General features: G+C 37.0%; 2 protein-coding genes across 5 annotated transcripts; one reads left to right on the top strand and one right to left on the bottom strand.

Moving 5' to 3' along the window:
* The first annotated feature begins 10,670 nt into the window (after positions 1-10,670).
* On the top strand, positions 10,671-16,551 carry LOC137726006 (BEL1-like homeodomain protein 7). Its single transcript, XM_068464856.2, has 5 exons — positions 10,671-11,486; positions 12,309-13,286; positions 14,628-15,007; positions 15,120-15,180; positions 15,484-16,551. Exons 2-5 carry the CDS (start codon positions 12,366-12,368, stop codon positions 16,189-16,191), a joined length of 2,070 nt encoding a protein of 689 aa, XP_068320957.2. The 5' UTR covers positions 10,671-11,486; positions 12,309-12,365; the 3' UTR covers positions 16,192-16,551.
* Positions 16,552-16,678: 127 nt separating this feature from the next.
* LOC137726005 (protein CHROMATIN REMODELING 35) lies at positions 16,679-22,746 on the bottom strand. 4 transcript variants are annotated; one of them, XM_068464855.2, is made up of 11 exons: positions 22,495-22,746; positions 21,543-21,892; positions 21,010-21,114; positions 20,820-20,924; positions 20,646-20,738; positions 20,455-20,559; positions 20,264-20,356; positions 19,759-20,169; positions 19,472-19,630; positions 17,206-18,986; positions 16,679-17,063 (listed from the first exon to the last, which is right to left on the bottom strand). In XM_068464855.2, the coding sequence occupies exons 2-11, from the start codon at positions 21,885-21,887 to the stop codon at positions 17,060-17,062; spliced, it is 3,201 nt and encodes a 1,066-aa protein (XP_068320956.2). In that variant the 5' UTR covers positions 21,888-21,892; positions 22,495-22,746; the 3' UTR covers positions 16,679-17,059. The 4 variants fall into 4 exon arrangements, with proteins under 4 accessions (XP_068320956.2, XP_088550975.1, XP_088550976.1 ...); XM_088694849.1 differs by having other exon boundaries at positions 20,841-20,924; positions 22,495-22,687; XM_088694850.1 differs by lacking the exon at positions 21,543-21,892 and having other exon boundaries at positions 22,495-22,704.
* Between the last annotated feature and the right edge of the window lie 867 nt (positions 22,747-23,613).

The following is a 23,613-nucleotide window of genomic DNA, read 5'->3' as shown; positions in this document are numbered from 1 at the left end:
TTCGACTGGATAACGTTGGAAAGTTTACGTTACACACTTTTGACGATTATTGCATGTCAGTATGGATTGATATGAAACATCTTGTGCCCCATGTTCACACCTAAAACGGCCTGGCAAAAGCTTTCATAAAGCGCCTTCAAATTATAGTTCGGACTTTCGTTATGCAAACCAAACTGCTGGTATCTGCCTAGGGCTATGCAATATTGCACGCAGCTATGTTGGTCCACTTGAGGCCCACCGCTACTCAACCACATTCAACGTTACAGTTGGTCACTGGATACGGGCTTGACGTCTTGCATTTACGGGTGTTTAGGTGCGTCATTTATGTGCCAATAACGCCGCCGCTACGTGCCAAAATGGGTCATCAGAGAAAAATGGGAATTTATGTTGGTTATGATTCGCCATCAATTGTTCGCTACGTAGAACCCTTGACAAGAGATCTTTTTACCACACGTCTTGCGAATTGTCACTTTGATGAGACAGTCTTCCAGTCATTAAGGGGAGATAAGCATGCTAACGTTCTTGTAGAACATTGCGAATTGTCGTGGTATGCTCCCACTATGTCTCATTTAGATCCCCGCACTACCCAGTCTGAAACTAAGGTATGTCGAATTATAGATCTTCAAAGCATTGCTCAAAGCATGCCGGATGCTTTTAATGATCTAGTTAAGGTGACAGGATCATATATACCCGCTATAAACACACATGCAAGGATAGACGTACCCCGCGTATGTTAACAACCCACTTGGGAAGGCTGAACCATCCCCGAATATGGGGAGTCAGCACCTTCCATGCGGCAAGGTACATTGGCAGTTAGCCAATCATTTGCTCTGACCCTGAAGCATGGCAGACCCCTTGGTTCAAATGATTCACAACCCCGGAAGAGGAAAATGACACCAACTAGTGACCCTAGTTTGCATCCGACCATCGCTCACTCATCCGTTCCAACGCATGAGGTTATTCCAGATTACGGTGATGCTTCAGATGAAACATACTAGCCTTCCAAGAATCGTGAGATTTCGGTCCACTGCACAATATTGGATAAGGTTTGGAATAGGAATGAGATGATTGTCGACGATGCATTCTCATACTCAATAGCTACTGACATCATGCTTAGCGATGACATTGAACCACGTTCTATCGATGAATGCCAACGTAAAACCGATTGGTCAAACTGGAAACAAGCAATCCAGGTCGAACTCGATTCGCTCGCCAAACGTAAAGTGTTTGGACCTATTGTTCCTACAGCACCACGCGTGAAGCCTGTTGGCTATAAGTGGGTTTTCGTCAAGAAGCGTAATGAGAATAATGAAATAATGTGATACAAAGCATGCCTTATAGCGCATGGCTTCTCTTAGTACCCAAGGATTGATTACGAGGAGACGTATTCCCCCGTAATAAACATTATAACGTTCCGTTACTTAATTAGTTTGGTAGTTTCTGAAAAACCGAATATGCAGCTTATGGACGTGGTAATCGCGTATCTATATGGGGATCTAGATACGAAAATCTACATGAAAGTTCCAGAAAGACTTTCATTGACTAGTTCAAATAGTTCTAGACCACAAAACACTCTCTCATGTAGGTTGAGGAGGTCACTCTACAGATTAAAACAATCCGCGCGAGTGTGGTATAATCATCTAAGTGAATATTTGACAAGTCAGGTTTATTTGAACAACGAACTATGCCCATGCGTGTTCATAAAGAAGTCACATTTCGGATTTGCAATCATTGCAGTTTATGTCGATGACATGAATCTCATTGGGATTCTCGTAGAGCTTGAAGAAATTGCTGCACACTTGAAATCGAAATTTGAGATGAAGGATCTTGGGAAAACTCGATATTGTCTCGGCCTGGAGATTGAGCATTGTTCAGATGGAATCCTAGTACATTAATCGAACTACACCCAAAAGGTGTTGCGTCGTTTTAATGAGGATGAAGCGAAGCCTTCGAGTACACCCATGATCGCTCGGACTCTAGATGCTTAACGAGATCTCTTCCGTCCAAAGGAGGATGAGGAAGAGATTTTGAAACCCGAAGTTCCTTACCTAAGTGCAATTGGGGCTTTATTGTACTTGGCTCAGTGCACTAGACCTGACATCTCCTTTGCTGTGAATCTTTTGGCAAGATACAGTAATGCGCCCACACGCAGGCATTGGAATGGTGTTAAAGACATTTTCTGTTACCTCAAAGGTACTACGGATTTGGGCTTGTTCTATACCCGCGAATCTCCAAGTGTTGCCGCCCTCTGTGGCCCTCGGATTGATTCTCGCCTTGTTGGTTACGCAGATGCTAGATATCTGTCTGATCCACATAGAGCACGTTCTCAAACGGGCTATGTCTTTACCGTTGGAGACACCGTTATATCTTGAGGTCTACCAAGCAAACGCTAGTTGTGACTTCGTCTAACCATGTTGAGATTCTTACCCTGTATGAAGCATTGCGTGAGTGCTTTTGGCTAAGAGAAGTTATTAAACGTATTCGAAGTACTAGTGGTTTTACATCAGTCGTTGACCTTCCTACGACAATCCTTGAAGACAATGCAGCATGTATCGAGCAGTTGAAGAATGGATACATTAAGGGAGACAACACCAAGCACATAGCACCGAAGTTCTTTTACTCACACTAGTAGCAGCAACATCAAAACATTAAAGTCAAGCAAATCCGTTCCCAAGACAACCTGGCCGATCTCTTTACCAATTCATTGCCCAAGTCTACATTTCAGAAGCTCGTCCAAGGAATCGGTATGCGTAAATTATTTGAGTTAAATCTCTTGTAGTTCTCTTATTTAGAAGTTATGTCTAACTCAGGGGGAGTATCTAGATGCATACTCATATAATCTGAATGTACTCTTTTTCCTATGATTAGGAGCATTTTTTCCACTGGGTTTTTGCTACCTAATAAGGTTTTAATGAGGCACCCATCCTGGGATGATCATACTCCGTTGAGTTTACTACCTTCGTCCACTTTTGACGTTCGTTTTTAGACATTATGCATACTTCTCACTTTTCTTCTTAGTCTATGGGTTTTCCCCATGCCTTGGGTTTTGCTATAGTGAGGTTTTGTGAGTTTTACTACAAATGCATACTTCACTTAAATTTGAGACTCGTGATCACCCGTTATGCCGATGACTTCATCAACTATTCTACCTGATCTGTTGAAGATCTGATGCGATGGTTTGTTGAGTATTTACACACTCAAGGGGGAGTGTTGCAATCATATTTAGAATAGGAATGTGATTGTGTAAATCCTAGGGAATCTGGGAATGTATCTTATATTCCTATTAGGAGTAGATTACCTATTCAATTTTGTAATCCTAAAGGGAAAGGTTTTTACCTATGCTACTACTATAAATAAAGGCACAATGGGGTGAATCAAAGACACCTTACAATTAAATCAATCTCTCTTCTCTCTCAATATTGCCGAACACCTCTCTCTCTCTCTCTAAACCCTAGATCATTCAATCAAATAGGCCTACAACAATAATGAGTATTTATTAGGATATTATTTTTTATAAGTTATTAATTTTTTAGCATAAACTATACTCTCCACTAATTTACACTAAAATGTAAGTAAAATGTAAGGGTAGGATTTTAACCCGTGACACAGTGAATTGACTAGAAAAGCTCTAACCACCAGTGAAATCCACCATCCTATTAAGTTTATAATTTTGTTATTATGTTTAGTAAATTCAAGGTGTCTTGCCTTTTCTTATCGGAAAAAAAATATTCAGTGGTGCCCTACAAATTAGGGTTTATTTTTTCTATTCAAATAACTAAGATTTGTCTCATCTTATTCATATTATCAAATAAACTTTGAGGCTTGATATTTTTGTTCTAAGGTTTTACCGTTGAATCATCCCAATTTTTTGTTGATTTCGGCGTTTGTTGGCACTGGGATCACCTTGTTCTGACAACAAAGAGAGATTAATATCACTACCCTCAGCTAACATAAATCGCTAAATCATGAAGCAAAAATGTGAGCGATAAGATCTTTAATTTTGGTCGAATCATATAATTTTACGGATAACATGGTTGTGGTTGGCTAAGTCAACTTTGATATGTCACCAAAGTGGGAATAGAGTACCGAAGCATATTCATCTCTCGTACAAGCAAATTTGAAAGGCAAACAATTATACCGAAGCAAAGTGAAGGTGTCAGGATGCTAAACTCATCTAAGACATTGGATTCGTGATCAAGTCCAAGTATGGTAAAGCTTTGGCGAATAGCCCACAACATAAGGTTTGTCTTTTTAGCCTCTGTTCAAGATCGAGTTCTTTACAAGTATAAGAAATCGATCTCAATGCTGCTTTTTTATAAGTACTTTCAGACATTACTATATAAACATCATTCTCATATGAAACATAATGTACAAGTACAACAACATTGCGTGACAACAATGTGCAACAATAACAACAATGTACAACATGTTTTAACATTGTTATTCGCACGCCAAACTTTTCATATATAGAACGAAAAATAGTCTTATGAGGAGTGCAAATTAAAATTTTAAAGTGTCAATAATAATTCTCATTTTTTTTTATTAAACTACAAACAATAAAACATGAGGAGCTGATTTCACACACAATTTTCAGTTTTTTACACAATCCTCTTTATTCACGGCAATTACATTGAATAAATCTCACAAAAACAATAAAAATGATTAAACAACGGTATGTAAGAGAACAAAATGATACGTTTTTATCATTTAACCATAAGACATGGAGAGTAAATTTTCACACACAATTTTTAGTTTTTCACACCTCTCTTTATCTTTTTTTTTTTTTTTAATAGACGATATTATCTACACTAAGAAGGTAGGGGAGTGAGCTAAGCCTTACAATGAGTTAGCAATAATGTGGTTCAAATTTGCCTTTGACGATAATCAAACATAAAACCTCTCACTTATAATTGAAAAGGATTACCACTAGACTCTTTATCTTTGACAACAGTAATCAAACAAAATAAGAAGAAAAAAAAAATTAATAGAAGTGCGTAGGAGAACAAAAATCTACATTTTATTATTTTCTTAAAACATGAAGTCACATGGCCTGAGAAAACACAAAAGCAATTAAATGAACTTAACTAAAAGCTTTTTCTAAGTGAAGTCCATCTGATCAAATGATTGACACATTTGAATGAGACTGTGAAGGAAGGGAAGAAGGATGCCGAACTATGGTTGATGAGGGCAAGGGTGGCCCATGATAATGCCACTTTATAGAATATTAATGCATGATACATTTCATCACTTGAGTTACATGCATGCATGTCAAAGAGATGGATAACTAAGAATATTATGATTGTGACACATTTATTTAGAACTCTTTCCAAAATTTATTTATTTATTTTTCTCACATTTTAGATTTTAGAGATTGTTGTAATATATCAAAATAAAATGAAACTTCCTCTAATTTCATATTCAACTACTTTATGAGATGTTTCTTTACTTTACTATAAGTATTAAACATATGCATTTTTTAGATTGATAATCATATCATTTTCAGCTTTAGTTTTGTTCAAAAAAAAAAAAAAACCCATGAGAAAGGAGAAATGACGAAAAGTAAAGGAAAGATGCTGAAAGCAAATTTTAGTTGTTCTACTCTCAAGCTTTTGTTTCATACTCTCCTTTCCTCTTTTTCCTCCTAAACACACCTTGATATCTAGCAGAAAAAACGCGCATTAAAACCTACAAATGCATCAGTTAAGATGGGACTTAAAATTTAGAATTTAGTTATTATTAATCTTAATTTTCAAAAATTAATATTAAACATGTTAGGTTGGAGGGTAAAATTTTTTGTCTAATGGATTTTTTTTATTTTTTTCCGGTCATAGTATGGGCAAGAAATTAAAAAGAACGAAAAATTGGCTTTGGCCAAGAAATTTTCTTCATCATTAACCTTTTCCTGGAGAAAAGCAAATAATAAATTTAATACCAAAAGAAAAAATATATATACTTGTTACGAAGACTTAATGCATAATTTATGTTGCAACTTGCATGTAAATTTAATTTTCGTTTAGGACATGACATGAAAAAAAAAAAAAGTGGGTCGAAACAGAAATATGGAAAGGTTTAGGACATGACCTAAAACTACAAGTACAATGATTACGCATTTGGTTTTCCCATATCTGTTGTCAGAAACATTACCAAAAAAAATAAAAAAAACAATTAAATCATATAATACGACCCCTACGTACGTATCACTCTACCCTGAACAACACAGATTCTGGGCGTTTTCTTAACACCTCTCATCCAATCACGTCCGTCGTTTATCGAGCCATAGATCCTGCCCAGCTTCCCAATCCCAAGGCTGCCCAGTGTCATGTCCTGCGCTGCACGCCTGCCTGCCATTGTTGCCAAAAGGCAGAAGCCGTTGAAATTGACACCCAGTTTTTTTTTTTTTTTTTTTTTTTTTGAAAAAATGCTTCTTCAATTTTTTTACAAACTAAAACATATACATAAGCAAACCCAAGACCCAAACAACACACATAAACAAGCAAACCACAGAGCCAAAAAATAAACTACAAAGGGCCAACCAGAAGTTGAAGCCCAAAACGCACAAAAGACCACAAAAAGTTCTACACCAGTCGCCGCCGATCGCGAATCGATCAAGTCCTCATCCACAGCCAAGCATTGCCAGAGTAATTGCAGCATCTCACCTCGATGAACGTCCCGAGCACAACCACAAAGAAAGGATAACCAGCAAGAGGTTGGAAGAAGCCAACTATTAGGATGAAGTTCGTGGCAACCCACGAACAACATTGCCAGAAAAGGAAGAGACAGTGAGAAGGTGTTGGCGTTGGCCAGATCGGAAAGAAGAAGAAGAAGAAGAAGAAGAAGAAGAAGAGGAAGACAACATCTCACCTCAAAAAGTTTTCATAATTGCCAAACTACCCCCTTTTTTATTTTATTTTTTTATTTTAACAAACGATATTATTTTTATTAATAATTAGGGGAGTGAACTAAAACTTACAATGACTACAATAATGTTGTTCAAATTCACATTTGGAGAGAATCGAACCTAAAACTTTTCACTGAGAAGTGAATAGAAATATACTAGACCATAGTACTAAGTGGTACAGAACTAGTTGAAGACGATTTTAAAATCCCTTTTATTTTTAAAATTGAGCTACGTAGAAGAACTCGTTAGATGAGGTTGTTGCATGAACTATGAGGTTAAGTTAGAATTATTGAATTTCGTTGGGTTTTTTCATCTTGTAAGCCAAACAATGTGGGTTATACTCACCTTGTTTAATTTAACAACTTGAAAATTCATTATGAAGAAATATGGAATTATTATATACCAAAATTAGCAAGTGGGTTCTTGACGTCTGGGCAGTATAATTTTTTGCAGAGGAAATTGAAATGGGGGTGAAATTGTACATGGGGCCTAATTTGCAATTTTTCCTTATTAGGGTTTCCTTGGAAAACTATCATATATTATTAAGCACATGTTGAAGTGATTATATAGTAAACATGCTTTACAAGCCAAATTAAAGTGGAACTTGCATTAGGATGGGATAAGTAATACAGGATTTTCTACACTAACAATCTAATGGCTGATTTTGCATAGGTCATACTCATATTTGCCATAATGTCTAATTGTTATGCTAAGGACAATTACTCATGCAGGTGAATGTTGATTGTCAAGTTGTCAACTATTAATGTATTGTGAAATTTACATGTATCAACGACTGACAGTTACTCATACACATGTGAACGACTGTTCCTAGCATTCTATACCGCTTTCTCATAAGTCGTATTTAACTCCACCTTTCTTTGATTAAAAACACAAGCTAATTTGGTGTTTATAACATGTCTAGAGGCAAATGAGCCTTAAGTTTATGATTAAACCCTAAACCATGATAGGCATGCAGAATAAATATGGAAACATTTTCAAAGGCTTTCATTGAGAAACAAAGACTCTGGTGATTAAACTCTTGTGTTGCATTGGGTGGGTTGGTTGGGTTAGACTCCAAATTATTGGTCAACCCAATAGTTTTCAGGTTGATATTGTTTTAACCCATTGCCAGCCAAGAAAATGGGCAAACTAACTCACTCAAACTGTTATTAGGCAGGTTTCACAGGTTGAAATTAATTGCTTTCTTTCTTAATCTTAATATGTGTATGAGTGACAAATAATTAAAAAGGGTTGATTAGATTTAAGACCAATTTCGTTGTCGATCATTAGGTTTTATTTTGAATATTTTGCTTATAAATTTAGGTCCCAACTAAGCAATTTTTCTATTTTATAATGATCAGTCAACCTATATTTAAGGAGGTGCTTTTACAATATTTTTTTCAAAGTCATCTTTTATTCTTTATTTGTTTTGAGGCCTTATATTATATACAAGGCAAGTTTATTGACATTATCATTCATAATTCATATAGACAGATTCATTAACAAACAGGATCTCTGTATCTACTACTTATTCACAACATTATCAATACACATTTATTAACAAATTACTCTTACCATTTTTACAGTTGCTAAATTATCGTTTTACTGAAGAGCCAAATTTGTTTTGTACGTTGGTGATGTTGTAAGTCTATAAGAAATTTCTTTTTAATATTATAGTCTTAAATGTATTCATATTCCTTGTATAACCACGGCACGTGTAAATATTTCTCTTAAGTCACTTTACACACATTAGAGTGTAATATAATCATTTTCTCGCCTGTAAAGCCTTAACATTTCATGTATGTTACAAATCTAACGTCTAAGTTACTCTCCAAAGTTAACTCCATACACTATTTCTTTATGAAAAATTACCAATCAACTCTCAAATGTGTATCATAAGCAAGTAACGTGACTTAAATTGACGAAAAATTGAAAATAGTAGCTTCGAATGTAATATTAGGGATATAATTGGCAGATTTTCATAATTCAAGGATTGTTTTATTTTTTTTTTTTGAAAAAAAATAGTTTAGGGATCTAATCTTCACTCAAGTGATAATTCAATGACTAAATTGGCAATTCACCCTTAAAAAACACAGTTGAATTACATTGAGTACTAGAATAATTTTTTTTCAACTAGAAAAACATAAGTAATTATTGGCAAACCCGAAAAAAAAAAAAAAAAAAAAACATAAGTGCATCTTATTTATCCACGTTAATCTTGTTTTCTACCTTTATTTTGTTTGGTTACATGACATCAAGTAAATAGTCCCCCTTAATTTTCAAAAGTTTGTACTTTTAATTCCAATGATCTCAAAAGTCCAGTCATTTGACTCACTCCTCCTAATAAAGGAGAAAAGAGATGCCTTTTTCATTGTTACCATCTAAAACATCAAAAAAAGAAAGCAAAAGGTGGGGGAATACAAATAAGTAGTGTCACATTTGTGAGTGGGTTAGGCAAGTGTCATCTTGCATATGTACAATACAAGCTCCGATGCATCATATCCCCATCATTATTATATCAAATGTTTGTGCCCTAATTTTCTTTAACTTTTTGGGTGACAATTATGTAGATGCTTTTTTGCAACATGCAAATTACTTTTAGTTATTATCTGGCCATTCAAGAAATTTAGCCTTTATCGTACATAAGGACAAATATGTCATATGCAACAAATAGGTCAAACACGCCAATTAAAAGAAACATTAAAATTTCGCAATTACAAACTAATTAGGAATACAAATTAATCATAGTCACGGAAGATACACATCAAACAAACATGAAAGATAACACCAATGAAGATTAAACTTTGCAAATTGTAGAACTACAACAAATGCGCCACAAGGAAAGAATGCATTACTCTCGGATGATCTTGCAATCGTCAACAAAGATGCACTACTACGAGTAAACTTAAAAAATAAAAAAAAATGTGGAGCTTCCTCCTTATAGTCTTTTGACATGTGTGCAAAACCACCACCCGCTGACCAAAGATTCAAGTTTGAGTAGTAAGCCATAGCCGCTATAAAGTCTCTCCTCGATAAAGCTAAAGAGCGAGCAAACCACAAAGACTCTCGTCGCAAAAACCAAAGGGAGACCACAACCAAGAAATGAAGATAGTTAGAAGATGGGACAAATTGGAAAGGGAAGAGAGGGGAAAGATAGAATTGCCACTGACCCTAAGGCCCGACCCTATTTTTCTCTCTATCGGCTAGAGTAAAGTTGTGGTCTTTTTTGTTCAAATAATTAGATTTATTGTCTTTTTGAATTAGAAGGAAAGACGGTAATCTTACTCATACCGTGAATGTGAGAGTATTTGAGTTAAAATCCTTCCCACCCAATAACCGAATTTACTAATTTTGTGAATAACGAGTTTTATACTAATTTATATTTTCTTTGTAGTGTAAATACATCGTTATAGATTTCTTAATTTTTATCTCAAAATAGTTTATGCAAATTTGATCAGTAAATCTGACATTTGTCCTTTGATCTTTATACATATATGTACTGGTCTGGAGATCTTTGAAAAGAAATAAAATTTCAACCCCACCACTTGAACAAAATAATAGCTAAAATTATGCAAAAAGAGAATATGAGGATTGTGACAAATGTGCAATACCACAACAATATGGGAAACAACTATAAATACATAAAGATGGCAGGACCACCAGTGCAAAAATCACACATTAGTTGGCAGAAAACGACAAATACAGTGATATGGGCACCTAATGCTTACTGGTGCACCTCATACATTTAAGACGGAAAAATAAAATAAAAAATAGCAAAAATATGGAATAGAAGGTTAGGACAAAATATAGAAATACAAAAAATAAAGAGGAAAAGAATAGAATATGATTATATGGTGGATATTGCAGCAAACCCAGACGTTCCATGCTCAGAGGGATGAGAGAGACAGCCAAAGAGGTTCAAGTTAGAAATATCATTTGTTCTTTTTAGAGAGAGAGAGAGAGATTAGATGGTGGGAGAGGAGGATATGGGGAGGGTTTAAGAGAGGTTTTTAGGTTCACCAACTGGTGGTTAGAGATTGAGCTCCTTAACCAAACACTTGATCTTCACCCTCCAAACCAATTAAGCAAATGCCATTAGCCCTTGAATTCAATTGTTGAATTCAAGAAGAAGCAAGTAGTAAAGCCAATGACTTTTCCCAACTGGGTTTCAAGCAAAAGCACTTATTAGAAAAGCAGAGTTGCCCACCAAAGCCTTAAACAACCCCCCAAACCCCATTTCTGGAAATAGAAAGAAAAGTCATCATTTTTCTTGGGTAGCAGTAGAAACTGAAAAAACTTGTTTCTCTCTGTGAGTGTGAGTCTGACGTGGGGTTTGAATTTGATTCAGTGATGGATGGAGAATATCTATGATTGCCAAAAAGCAAAAAAAATAAAAAAAAAAAGTGAAATTCATATCTCTCAATTATTTTCCAACACACTAAAGTTGTTTTTTCTGTCTTTTTATGTGTTGTTAAATAAATATACTTGTTGTTGTTGGGATCGGAAAGTTTGGTTCTGAGACGATCGGGTGATGTTCTCTAAGACTTTTCTGTTCCCCACACAACCCACAGCTCTTAAGGGTTTCCAGGTATTTTTTTTCTCTTCCATTTTTATTTTTTTACTTTAATTATCTTTTAGCTGCTCTCTGTCTGTCTCACTCGTGAATTTCTCCTTTTCGTCGGTTCCGTTGTTCTCTCTCTTTCTTTCTGTTTGTTAAAATGATGATCCATTAATTGCTTTTTTGGAATTACACAGAGTTAGTAGATTTATTTTTATTGTTCTTGTCATCAATTTATCTAAAGATATTGTTCTTATATGTTTAATTTTTCCTTCTGTTGGATTGATTTCTGAATTCTGATTCTGTTTGCATGTATCTATAATATATATATATATATATATATATATATATATAGAGTGAGAGAGAGAGAGAGAGAGAGAGAGATAGAGATATGTTCATTCTTTTTAAGAGGTTCTATGTAATTTACAATCATCAAGTAATTGGAAGCTTTCAAACTGAAAAAGTTGTATAAATCCTTTGATTGCCAGGAACCTAAAAAGTGCATATGTCGGCATCACGTATGTTAAGTTCAGTTCTTGTATACAAAGATTGGTGTTTGGATGCTTAATTCTACCTGTTTGCTGGGCATTAATAATGAGCTACTGTATGTTGGTAGTAAATTTTGTTTTGGTTTGATTTTCTTCTGTGAGGAATGAGGATAGCCTGGAATTCCAAGTAGAAAATTTTTCTCTACTTGTTCTTAGTAGTTTGCTTTAATGCATTGGCTTATACTGGTGTGAGTGAGTAATAATATACTCACTATTTAATTCCTGAAATTCCTGCAAACTTACTAGTTAGTTTTTCGAATATGGTACTGTTTTGCCAATGATGGAAGTTCTACTCCTTTTTCAGTCTTCGGGATGAGTGTGTAGTTGGGCTCATATAACCGGTTCAGGGGTTGAGAGAGCTATGTCAGCTTACTATGCTGGTTCGAATAATCAAAAAGATGCTACGCCAATGCTCTATTTAAGGGAACCACCTTTGCCTAGTTCTTATCCAGAAGCACCTCTTCTTACTGGTAACATGATGATGTATATGAACTCTGGGTCATACTCGGATGCAGTGGCTGGGAGTTCTCAGCAGCAAAACAACTGCATTGAAGTAATCTCCTCAGTGGAGGGTTCAGATTCCAACCAGCAGCAGCACAATGTCCTATCACATCTTGGTGGAACGCGTATTGGAGAGCAGGGATTCAGTCCATGGAGGGAGGGTAGAAATGAGATGCTAGTTACGCAACCCATGGGTAGTTCTTCAGGTATTCTTCATGGTGGACAGAACTTGCAAGGTCAGGGGTTGTCCCTCAGCCTCAGTACACAAATCCCATCAGGAATGCAAATGCCTTCTATCTCATACCGGAATCCCAATATGGGTTTTGCTTCATTCTTAAGTCCTAACCCATCCGTTTCCAGTGAGGGTGATGGCAGGAATGGCTCTTTTAGAGATGAGCAGCCAAGAAATGTTGAATATTTGCCATCTGGTTTTCCGGGAGGCAATCCAGATTCAAGTAAAGGGGATTTGTCTCCTTATGGGATGTCAAGTATTGCAAGAACCATTCCCCATAACAAATACCTCAAAGCAGCACAACAACTGCTTGATGAAGTCGTCAATGTCCAGAAAGCACTTAAGCAACATGATAGAGAGAAGAACCAAAGCACACACGATCATCAGAAGAGTTTCAAGGAGGGAGATGATGGATCAAAGAATGATTTGGAGAGTGGAGTATCTTCAAACCCTCAAGAGTCGGCCAGTAACTCACCATGTGAGCTTTCACATGCCGAGAAACAAGAGTTGCAAAGCAAGTTGACGAAGCTTCTGTCAATGCTAGATGAGGTACGAGCAATGCATATAGTTTTATGTCTCTCTATGAGTTAATTATATGATCAATCTTGCTTGTCTCATCAGTTGGTCATAATGTTAAGAGCTTAAAATCAATTTTAGTTGCAAATTGGATTGGCAGTATCCTTTCGTCTTCATTCTTTCTATGCTGTGATGATTGCTTTGTTTGCAGTTTAGATGGCTACGTCACCTGCCTTTATCACTTCTCATGTGTGTGATGTGTGTGCATGATTAGGCAGGTGATATTATGTAGCATGTTTATTACCAGTGATCGGTATGCTTTTATGTTCATGATATTGTTCTGTTCTCTTAGGCTCATAGTTACTGGTTTCACGATAATGAATGAAAGGATCAATGATATGTTTCCTTAATTTTGAAAAATACAATATACGAAAGGAACAAGATATGCAGTAGCAGTCTACTCAAGCAAAACCAAACAAAATGCTAATGATTTTGATGTTGAGCTTCTGTCAATATCTGATTGTTCCAACTGAAAATAACTGATTAATGATGTAGTCTTACAGTGATGCATTGATAGATAAACCAACATCTGGTAACGATTCCATTTCAGTTTTGTTCTCGATTCAGACATACTTAAATGAAGATGAAGTTTCAAAAGTTTCAAAGAGTTCTGACTTCTGAGTATAACCTTTCATGTCTAAGTGATGTTTTCACTGGGAATTAATTGATCCTCCATCTTTCCAGTTGAAGCACCTCTAGCCTTGCATTGTGTTTGACTGACATGTGAAAAAGTTGGGACTTTTAATCTTTTTCCCAACGGAATTATCTCCGACTATTCTTAAGGTTTCCTATGTGTCTAAATTGAACGGGATGCAATGGAATGAAGCATAGCACCCTTATGTGAAAATATTGGGGTAATTCTTCCCATGATTTGCTTGTCAATATGTCTATTGATTCCCCCGTATGTTTACGGACCATGATGGAACATCAAGGAAATCCTTCTATGTTGACAGTTGACGGAAGTACCCTGTTCTGCTAAGAATCAGAAACAGTCTAAGACGCAGGATTGACCGAAGGTACCATTGTTAACTGTTGATGCAGGAGGAGAAGGACAATGCCATTATTTGGGGCCAAAATTTCCATGGTCCCTGAGTTGCTCATGATAATATTTCTAGTGTTCGTGTCTGTTAATTTATGCGGTTTACATCAGCAGCAGCTAATGGTTATGTAAAACATTTATACGATCATTTTTTCTTTGAGGATGTTTTAGGAAGTTTGTGGTTGTGGTTGGTTGTTTCTCGTAAACCTTTGTCTGGTAGATTGGAGCTCCTATTTATCCCATGAGGTGTAATGGTGTTTATACCACAATCACAGGTTGACAGACGGTACAAGCAGTATTATCATCAGATGCAGATTGTTGTATCATCATTTGATGTGATAGCGGGAGGTGGGTCAGCTAAACCGTACACAGCAGTAGCCTTGCAGACTATTTCACGCCACTTTCGGTGCTTACGTGATGCAATCACAGGCCAGATACAAGCAACCCGTAAAAGCCTTGGGGAGCAAGGTGCCTCAGGAAGCATGAAAGGAGTTGGAATATCTCGCCTCCGTTATGTGGACCAGCATCTCAAGCAGCAGAGGGCCCTTCAGCAGCTTGGCATGATGCAACAACATGCATGGAGACCACAAAGAGGTTTGCCGGAAAGCTCTGTCTCAATTCTGCGAGCATGGCTATTTGAGCATTTCCTTCATCCGTAAATCCTGACTTCAACTCTTTTCTCAATTTATTTTCCAGAAGAAAGCTTAATTGATCGAAATATATCAGAGTTCCTGACGTAATTTAATGTTAATATCGATATTTTCCAGCTATCCCAAGGATTCTGATAAGATCCTGCTAGCAAGGCAGACAGGCTTGACTAGAAGTCAGGTAATGACGAAGTAATCGTGTTTTACATAGCATTTTTCCTTAGGTACCACATACATACATAACAGAGAGTAAGATCTATTATTTTTCGACTCTAATACGTATACCATTTTGATCCTCTCTAAATTCTATTGAATTAGGATATGGATAATTGTTTCATTCTGCAGGTTCTTGCAGCAACAAGAATGCTGCATAAACAAACAGATCACATTTATAACGAAAATCGATCATCGAGTACAATGTTTACAGTTTAATTTGAAATAACTCGATATCTGAAAGTTCGTGTACTCTTTTACTGCGGCACAGGTCTCAAACTGGTTTATAAATGCACGAGTGCGTCTCTGGAAGCCCATGGTTGAGGAGATGTACAAAGAAGAGGCTGGTGATGCCGAGATGGATTCCAACTCTTCATCTGAGAATGCACCTCAAACAAAAGAAGGTGACAACACAAGGACCATGGAAGACGGAGTACAAGATATGCAACCTAGTGCAAGTTCGACAGGCACTGAGAGATGCAGCACTGGACAATTTATGGACTCCAAATCCAACCATTTCCATGACGTGGAAATGGCTGGATCCGCTGGGGCTGCCAGTTTCCAGAATGTGACTCGTCATGAAGCTGAAGCTGAGTACGGGCTCGTGAAGCTTAGAGAGGGGCAAAGGCCTGGTATGGATGACTCTGGTCTCTTTTCTGATGCAAATGTTCAGACAGATAGGAACAACGAGAGGTATTTGGCAGCAGCTGCGGCGTACCAGATGCCGGAGCTGGGGAGATTTGGAAGTGGAAGCGGGGTGTCTCTGACATTGGGATTGCAGCATTGTGACGGTGGCGGTAGCCTACCGATCTCTCGTGGGACTCATCACGGTTTTGTTGCCGTGAGAGGGGACGATTTATACAACCCTGCAGCTTCTTCTGTAGGATCTGAGACAGCAGATTTTGAATGCCTTGATTCCGGGAACCAGCAGCAACACAGATTTAGTTCCTCCCATCTATTACGTGATTTCGTAGTGTGAAAGATGCTTCATTGCATATCCACATTGGTTACTTCCAAAACTATGTTTGGCGTGGGGGGAGAAGGAATCAGACAGGGAGAGGCTTTCAACCGCTTGTTCAGGAACATTCGACTTTGCATTGCAAATGGCGAAAAGAAACATCGCTCTCCTCTGGACACTGGAAACATACTACTAGTACAGTTGTAATATATGAAGAAATTGAGTGAAGGTCTACATATTTGTAAAAATCAGATGCATATTCTTTTGTTTAGTATGTTGGAAGGGGAAAATGTACAATCAGTGCCAAACTCTGTTAATGGTATTGAATAAAATTTAATTAGAGGCGAGAAGAGGGGTTTCGTTCCCTTCCCTCGGAAGAAAGACTTTGGGTGTCACCGGGGATATGTTGCCGTGTGAATGAGTGTACTCACACGAGAATATACCTCCGTTGATATGCAAGAATCCGAGCTCCTGTTTTCAGGACTCGATTCTTGAAAACACTTGACACTTGACAACAAAACTTTCCAAAACCTTTCATAAGACTACTAAATTCTTGACAAATTTTCCTGCTTTTGGGTGAACATTCAGCAACACTTCCCCTAACAAGATCTAACGCTAACGAGCATCTGAATCAGCTAAAAGCCTAAAAGTATCCAAGTCCACTTGCAGTTGTTTCAATTTTGCAGTCTGCAGATTAATATACAGAAGAAAGAGAAGCCGAGCGCAGCAGTTTCTTACCTACCATCTGCATTGTTCAAAATGGACTTGCCTACAGAGCCTGCGGTATCCTTGACCAAAGCCTTAAACGATAAGTATGAAGCCTTCGTAGTTACGACAAAATGTGTTCAGTTATCTACATTCCCCCAAAGGCTTAGCCTCTCTGGATGGTTTACCTGAGAAGAAAAGTTAAAAGTCAAATTTATAGCTTCCTGAAAACTAAATTAAAAAAGCATCAGTTTTCATCAAGCGATTTATCAGATCATCGGAACAGAGGATCTTGAATACTATTCGAAATTCAGAAGAGCTGCACATTACCTTTTCTGTAGAACCTTTACATCTTCCTGCAACAATCGACTTTCCAAGAACATATCACCACATTCATGCACGTCAACAGTCTTCAAATCAAAGTCTTGATGTCCACAGCTCTCGTTCCACTCGAACCACCTCTTCGAAATCAATTCCTTCCTGCAGCAGATTAAGTGACCTTCCTCTTCAGGCGAATCAGCAGCAACCAATCTATAGACGTATACTTTCTTCATTTGTCCTGGTCGAAATGTCCGGCCTATTGCCTGGCGAGTTACTGAAGGGTTCAATGGAACATCAACAATTAGGATGCGAGAAGCCCCCACTAGAGAGATTCCTTCTCCACAGGCTCTAATAGAGCCAAAGAAGACTTTCGCATCGGCTGAATTGTTAAAGCTTCCTACAGACTGTTCCCTATGTGTTGAATTTGAATCGCCGGTAACCACAAAAATTTCCTTGTTTAGACTCCACCCCTTTAGCTTCACTGCTAATCTCTCCATAAATTTCAGCGGCAGGATATACTGGCTGAACACCAGCAGCTTCTCACGAGTTGATTCACACAGGCGTAGTAAACTAAGAAAGAAATTAGCTTTAACTCCATCTTTCACATTTATTTTTTCTACAATTGTATCCATCTTGTCATTACCAATTTCACAGCCCTTTTCGCCAGTCAATGAATATTTCACTGTAAGAGATTTCAACTCTGGATGCATATAAACAAGGCTACCCACAGAAGCTTTCTTGAAGTAATCCAGTTTCTTCATTTTTTTCACTTCAAGCTCCTGTCTTGAACTAAGGTTGAGTAGTATGGTGAAATCAACAAGACCGGGGAGTTCGTCCAGAGAATCTCCTTTGTAGTAATGCAGGACCTTCCTGGTCATCTCTCGAAGATCTTGTATGACAGCCTCTTTCCTTTTATAGTCTTCATCTTTCTGGAGAGTGTATTCTATCAAGTCAAATAGAGCTGAATTTGTACCAGTTTTTAATTGTTTCCTCGCACCTGATATTTGTACTCTGCTCATGATACGCTTAGCCACATCCCGGGAAGTATCCAATTTCAGAAACTTCGGACGAACAAGATTTAAAATATTGAAAACTTCTTTCACATGATTCTGATAAAGGGTTCCTGAGAGGACTACTTTTAGAGGTGTTTGGACTCTTGCAAGGGACTGCAGCAAATTGGTATCGTCATTCCTTGGAGTGTGGCCTTCATCTAAAATCAGAATGCTAGGGACCTTCAACAGCATTTCTCGACAATCAACTGATGCTTTACTGGTCCCATTGTCACACATTATGGTGGAGAACTGTTGATACCCAAGAAAAAGGATGCTCTTCAGCTCTACCCACTTCTTTAAAATAACCAGCTGCTGAGACCGGTTCTCTGCTTTTGAAGTGTATAGATCATGCAACGGAATGTCCTCCACTTGCCATTTCTGGAACTCTTGCTTCCATGTAGACAAAATGCCTTTAGGTAGGACAATCAATGGTCTAGCATGGGGAAATCTAACCAGGAAACTCTGAACAAAACTTATAATCAACAACGTCTTTCCAGAACCAGGGGCATGAGCCAAAATGCAACCCCCTGGATTATCGGCCAGCAAGTTGCTAGCGAGAAAGTTAAAGCCCTCCACTTGATGTGGTTTCATTTTATTTCGGTGCCTTGGATGAGCAGAGATTTCCGTTGCCGTTAAATTGTCCCTAGTAGATTTAATTCCAACTGAGAAATTCTGAGCTGACTCGGTATAGTTAGCATTCTGCGACTCACACATGTAACTTCGTCTAGTCCTTTTGGCCTGTTAATAGAGAAACAAGGATGAAGGATATTTTAATGATTAAACTCATGTTAAACAAATAGCTGCATAAAATAGTCTAGTACAGCGTACATATACCTTCCCAGCTAACAGGTAGAACGGCTTATTTCTCCCTACTCAAGACTCCGGAGTTTTTCCAAATATATCCAGCATCTAATTTCAGGAACTATTATAATGACCTCCCATGACTAGTTCACTAGTTCATTCATACGGTAGTGCTATTTTTTTTTTTTTTATATTTTTTTTTTTGAGATGAAATAGGGTAGTGCTATTCAGACACCACTTTTTACCTCCCACACACCCTTGTTAATTTTTATCCATTGATCTTCTTTAAATGATTCGATTCGATGGCTGGAAATTGAGAGGGGAGTGTGAGGTAAAAATGGGTGTGTCAATAGCACCACCCCATCATATTAAACCTTATCTAATGGAATAACTTGCAGAAAACAAGAAAAAAGCACGAGTACCTTGCTATATTGGAACTCAAACATGGTTTCAATTCCTTGTTGGACAACTCCACAGATACGGCAAACTAACCCAAGATCATCCTTCAGGATGCAAATGTGATCACATTCTTCCCCACATTCACCTGATGTTTCATCAGCTGAAGGATCAACAGCAAAATCCTAGGAGAATCAGGCAACACATATTTAATATAATTTGGAAAAAAAACCAGAGACTACAAGGATGGAAAGTTTGGTGCAAAATCAATGACAAATTTTTTTGTATGCTCAAAGCTATCGAATGCGGATACCTTGGAACATTCTATTGCCATTGTCATTTCCTTCCATATGTCTGCTAGATCATCTTCCTCTATATCGTTTTTCAGATATTGTTCTTTAAACTGGAAAGTGTTGTGATTATCTTCCCCAACCACCTTATCACAATCATGTTCTTCATTAACATGCTCACATTTGTCTGTCCCAGCATCCATGTTATCAGCCAGAACTCCTACCTCTGTTCTTGTAGCTATCCACTCCATATTTTCCCTAGTCTCTCGGTAATTAATTTGACCATTCCACTCCTCTTTCTCACATGCTCTTTGGTTCCCGTTTCCAATCACCATATGGAATGCTAAACCAGCATTTATATCTTTGTCTATCCCAGTATCAATTTCGCCAGGCAGAGTTTCCAACTTTTCTGTCTGAGTGCTCGCCACATACTTCTGAAACCAGTAAAATTAAAATATGATCAACAAGCCAATCCATACGCATATTAGGATAACTAGGAAATGGTACAATAAGTTGTAGACCAATCACCATATTTTCTACTACATCTTCGGTTATTCCAATCTCAATTTGTCCAGGCAGTGTTCCCAAATCTTCTGTCTGACCTATGCTCTCTTCACAATCCTGAGCCAGTAAAATATATTCATCATGCCATTGCCAGTCATAAGCATGCACACGATAACAGTGAAAATGATTTGAAAAATGAGTTGCAGGTCAATCACCATATTGTCTTCTGACCCAATGTATACATCTTTATCTATCCAAATATCCACTTTTCCAGGTGGAGTTTTCACCTTTTCTCTCTCATCTTTACTCTCTGAACAATCCTGAAACAGAATATGACGATCATGCTGGTCAATATGGATACATGATAACAATGAAAATGATTTGAAAAATGAAATTGGTCAATCACCATATTGTCTTCTAAACCAATATATACATCTTTATCTGTCCAAATATCAACTTTTCCAGGTGGAGTTTTCAACTCTTCTCTCTCTAAACAATCCTGAAAAAGAATATGATGACCATTAGAACCAAAATGGATAACAAGGAAAACAATCTGAATAATGGGTTCTAGTCCAATCACCGCATTGTTTGCTGTACCAACATTTGCATCTTTATCCATCCCAAGACAGTTCTTTCCAAGTTGAGTTTCCAACTCTTCACTCTGGTCTGTGCTCTCTAAACAATCCTGAAACAGAAGATGATGGCCATGAAAACCAATATGCACTTCAAAAAGAAAACAATTTGAATAATGAGTTCTAAACACCAATCACCCTATCGTCTGCTGCACCAACATCTACATCTTTATCCATCCAAATGTCAAATTCTCCAAGCAGAGTTTCGAACTCATTACTCTGATCTTTGCCCGTTACAGACTCCTGAAACAGAATGTGATGGCCATGCCAATCAATACACGCATATAGGATAATACGGAACATATTTTTGAACAATGAGTGGAGAATGTAAAACTTCAAATGAAAACATGTAGTACATGGACAAAATTAAGTTTCAATTATTGGGTAAGATAGACACTTGCTCCAAATACTTTGGCAAGTTAGATGATCTTTCTAATTTGATATAGTACGTAGTTCAAATGCAAGCCAAACTTGGTGTCTCTTGAGTTGGTAGGTTTTGACTTATGCTACTAAATTCTTTTCACTTTAGTAACAATCCAACAATGTGTCACATTCTAAATTAGCACTCATCAGACCAACGGTAATGAAACCAATTGTGCTACTCGTACCAGTCAATCGTTATAATTTTAGGCAAGCTACTCTAGTTTTTCAAATGCAGGGGAAGAACATACTGGCAAGTTCTTCTTCAGAAATCTTCCAACAGGCTCCAGTACAACCTTCTGATGTTGAACTAGCCTCTTACTTCCATCATCTTCATCATCAGAACCCAGGACAACAACAGGCGGTGCTGTTTCTGTAGCATTGTTACGATTTTCATCATCCATATCCATGACCTGTTGATGACCGCGGGGAGGAGGCTCCAGCTCCAGCACATCCTTCTGATACAAATGAAGTGGCTTTTTCCTATTTCCCTCGTCTTCGTCATCCGAACTAAGGGCAATAACAGGCAGTGCTACTACTGTACTGTTTTTTGGAATGTCATCCTCTATATCAATGAAAATTTGATGATGATCCATAGAGGCTGCAAAACAACCTTGTGATATCATCACTCCTCCAGACAATCAACTCGATCATATACTACTAACATAACTTCCAGTGTTATTCAAACATGTAAAAGCAGCTGGATGGTACCAAGCACATACAATGTGATAAACTACAGACAAATTTGCCCAAATAAAATTGATAGACACACAAATAAAATTACACATGCAATGTGGTAAAACCAACATTCCATAGATGCAATTTTTCATGGGCAAACACAGAATATTAACAAAAGAGACAAACTCAAATTTCAAAAACACATCAATTTGGAGCCAATACAACCCAGAATCTGGAACTTGCAGAAAGCTACCATGCATCTTCAACTAGCCCTAAATGTTACAGATTTCAGACAAATATATAATAAATAAAAAAATATCAAAATTAATCCATTACTAAAGAAAGATTTCTCTTTGAAAACCCAACAAAAAAAAAAAAAAAGACCTTGGTGGTAGAAACACGCTTAAAAACAGTAGCTGGGTCACAATTTTTTTCTATTTTTAAGGAAAGAGAGCAAGCACTAAATGCAAAATGCTAAAAGGAAAACACTGAAAGAAAAGGAAAGTGAAAGGGCTGAAACTTTACCTCCGAGACTTCTTCTGGGAAACAAAAGCACAGCAGATGGTTGCTGTGATCAAAATCTAGCATGCATTGAACGTATGTAGGAATGGGTTGTAATCAAAATCTGACTTTGTGTTAGGGAAAGTGAGCAAATGGGAATGGGATTGGGTACCGTACACTACACACCAAGGTACACAGGCTCTACTCTGATGACTCTTCTCTCCTGGACTTTCTTGTTTGCTCCGAAATATCCTCTGATTACACTATGTGTTGGACGAATAAATTTAACGTTACTAAGGAGTTTTAAAATGAAAGAAATTGAAATGACGGAGTTTATTTTCTAGGATTTATGAATTTTCTTATTTGACTAATCTAGAAAGCAATGGACTTTTAATACGAAATTTGTTAGTTTTAAACTCTCACTCGTAGAAATTTAGAAATGACACATATTTACACGAAATTTAAACTTGAGAATTAAAGGTCCAAAATTCCAAGTTTTTTTTTTGTCTCTAAATTTCTATGTTTATGAATCCAAACAAGAGAATTGTACGAGTCAATTTATAAGTTCTGGCTTTTGTCAAAATTTCAAGTTTATTTTCTTCATCCAAATATAATGTTACTTTTTAACTGCTAGATTTTGTTTAAAAATATAAAAATCTAAATCTAAAAGTTAAATGTTTATTTTAGAAATGAAATTGAGTTAATTCAATTTCTTGAATTCTGGGACATAAACAACTAAAATATTTTTAGACGTATTTTGCATTATGTGCTTATTTACGCTTTAAATATTTGACGCCAATGTTTAGACTTTTATCTATGACGTTATAGAATTGAAATAGGAAAATAGTTGAAAGAAATGATGCAATCGGATAATTTATATGGTCACAAATACATGTGAACGATTCATGAAAGATTTCACTTTGTTGTTCATTGGATCTTAACCAGAACTTGAGAAAAATATCACAAAATTATTTTGGAATTGTTTGAGTCATCAACAATTATTCACAAAACTGAGTTGGTGATTGGCGAAAGTCCTATTAAACGCCCAAACGTTTAACCTTCCAAACCTAGTAAGAGAAGATAATGCTTTGAATGTTGTGTATATAAAATCATGTACAACCCTAACAAGGAAATAATAATTAC

The sequence above is a fragment of the Pyrus communis genome, chromosome 5 (assembly GCF_041283825.1).
Source record: "Pyrus communis isolate YQ-2024b chromosome 5, ASM4128382v1, whole genome shotgun sequence".
Classification (NCBI taxonomy): Eukaryota; Viridiplantae; Streptophyta; class Magnoliopsida; order Rosales; family Rosaceae; genus Pyrus; species Pyrus communis.
The sequence above is the reverse complement of the archived record's forward strand: the minus strand, read 5'-3'. Positions and strand labels throughout refer to the sequence as shown.

What these genes read in the sequence shown, in the direction of transcription:
- LOC137726006 (XM_068464856.2), top strand. Translation starts at nt 12,366, where the DNA reads ATGTCAGCTTACTATGCTGGTTCGAATAATCAAAAAGATGCTACGCCA. An exon ending in TTTGAGCATTTCCTTCATCC is followed by an intron (nt 15,008 to 15,119) that starts GTAAATCCTGAC and finishes GATATTTTCCAG; the next exon opens with CTATCCCAAGGATTCTGATA. An exon ending in CAGGCTTGACTAGAAGTCAG is followed by an intron (nt 15,181 to 15,483) that starts GTAATGACGAAG and finishes ACTGCGGCACAG; the next exon opens with GTCTCAAACTGGTTTATAAA.
- LOC137726005 (XM_068464855.2), bottom strand. Translation starts at nt 21,887, where the DNA reads ATGGATCATCATCAAATTTTCATTGATATAGAGGATGACATTCCAAAA. An exon ending in AAGATGTAGTAGAAAATATG is followed by an intron (nt 20,170 to 20,263) that starts GTGATTGGTCTA and finishes TACTGGTTTCAG; the next exon opens with AAGTATGTGGCGAGCACTCA. An exon ending in TTGAGTTCCAATATAGCAAG is followed by an intron (nt 18,987 to 19,471) that starts GTACTCGTGCTT and finishes CTCTATTAACAG; the next exon opens with GCCAAAAGGACTAGACGAAG.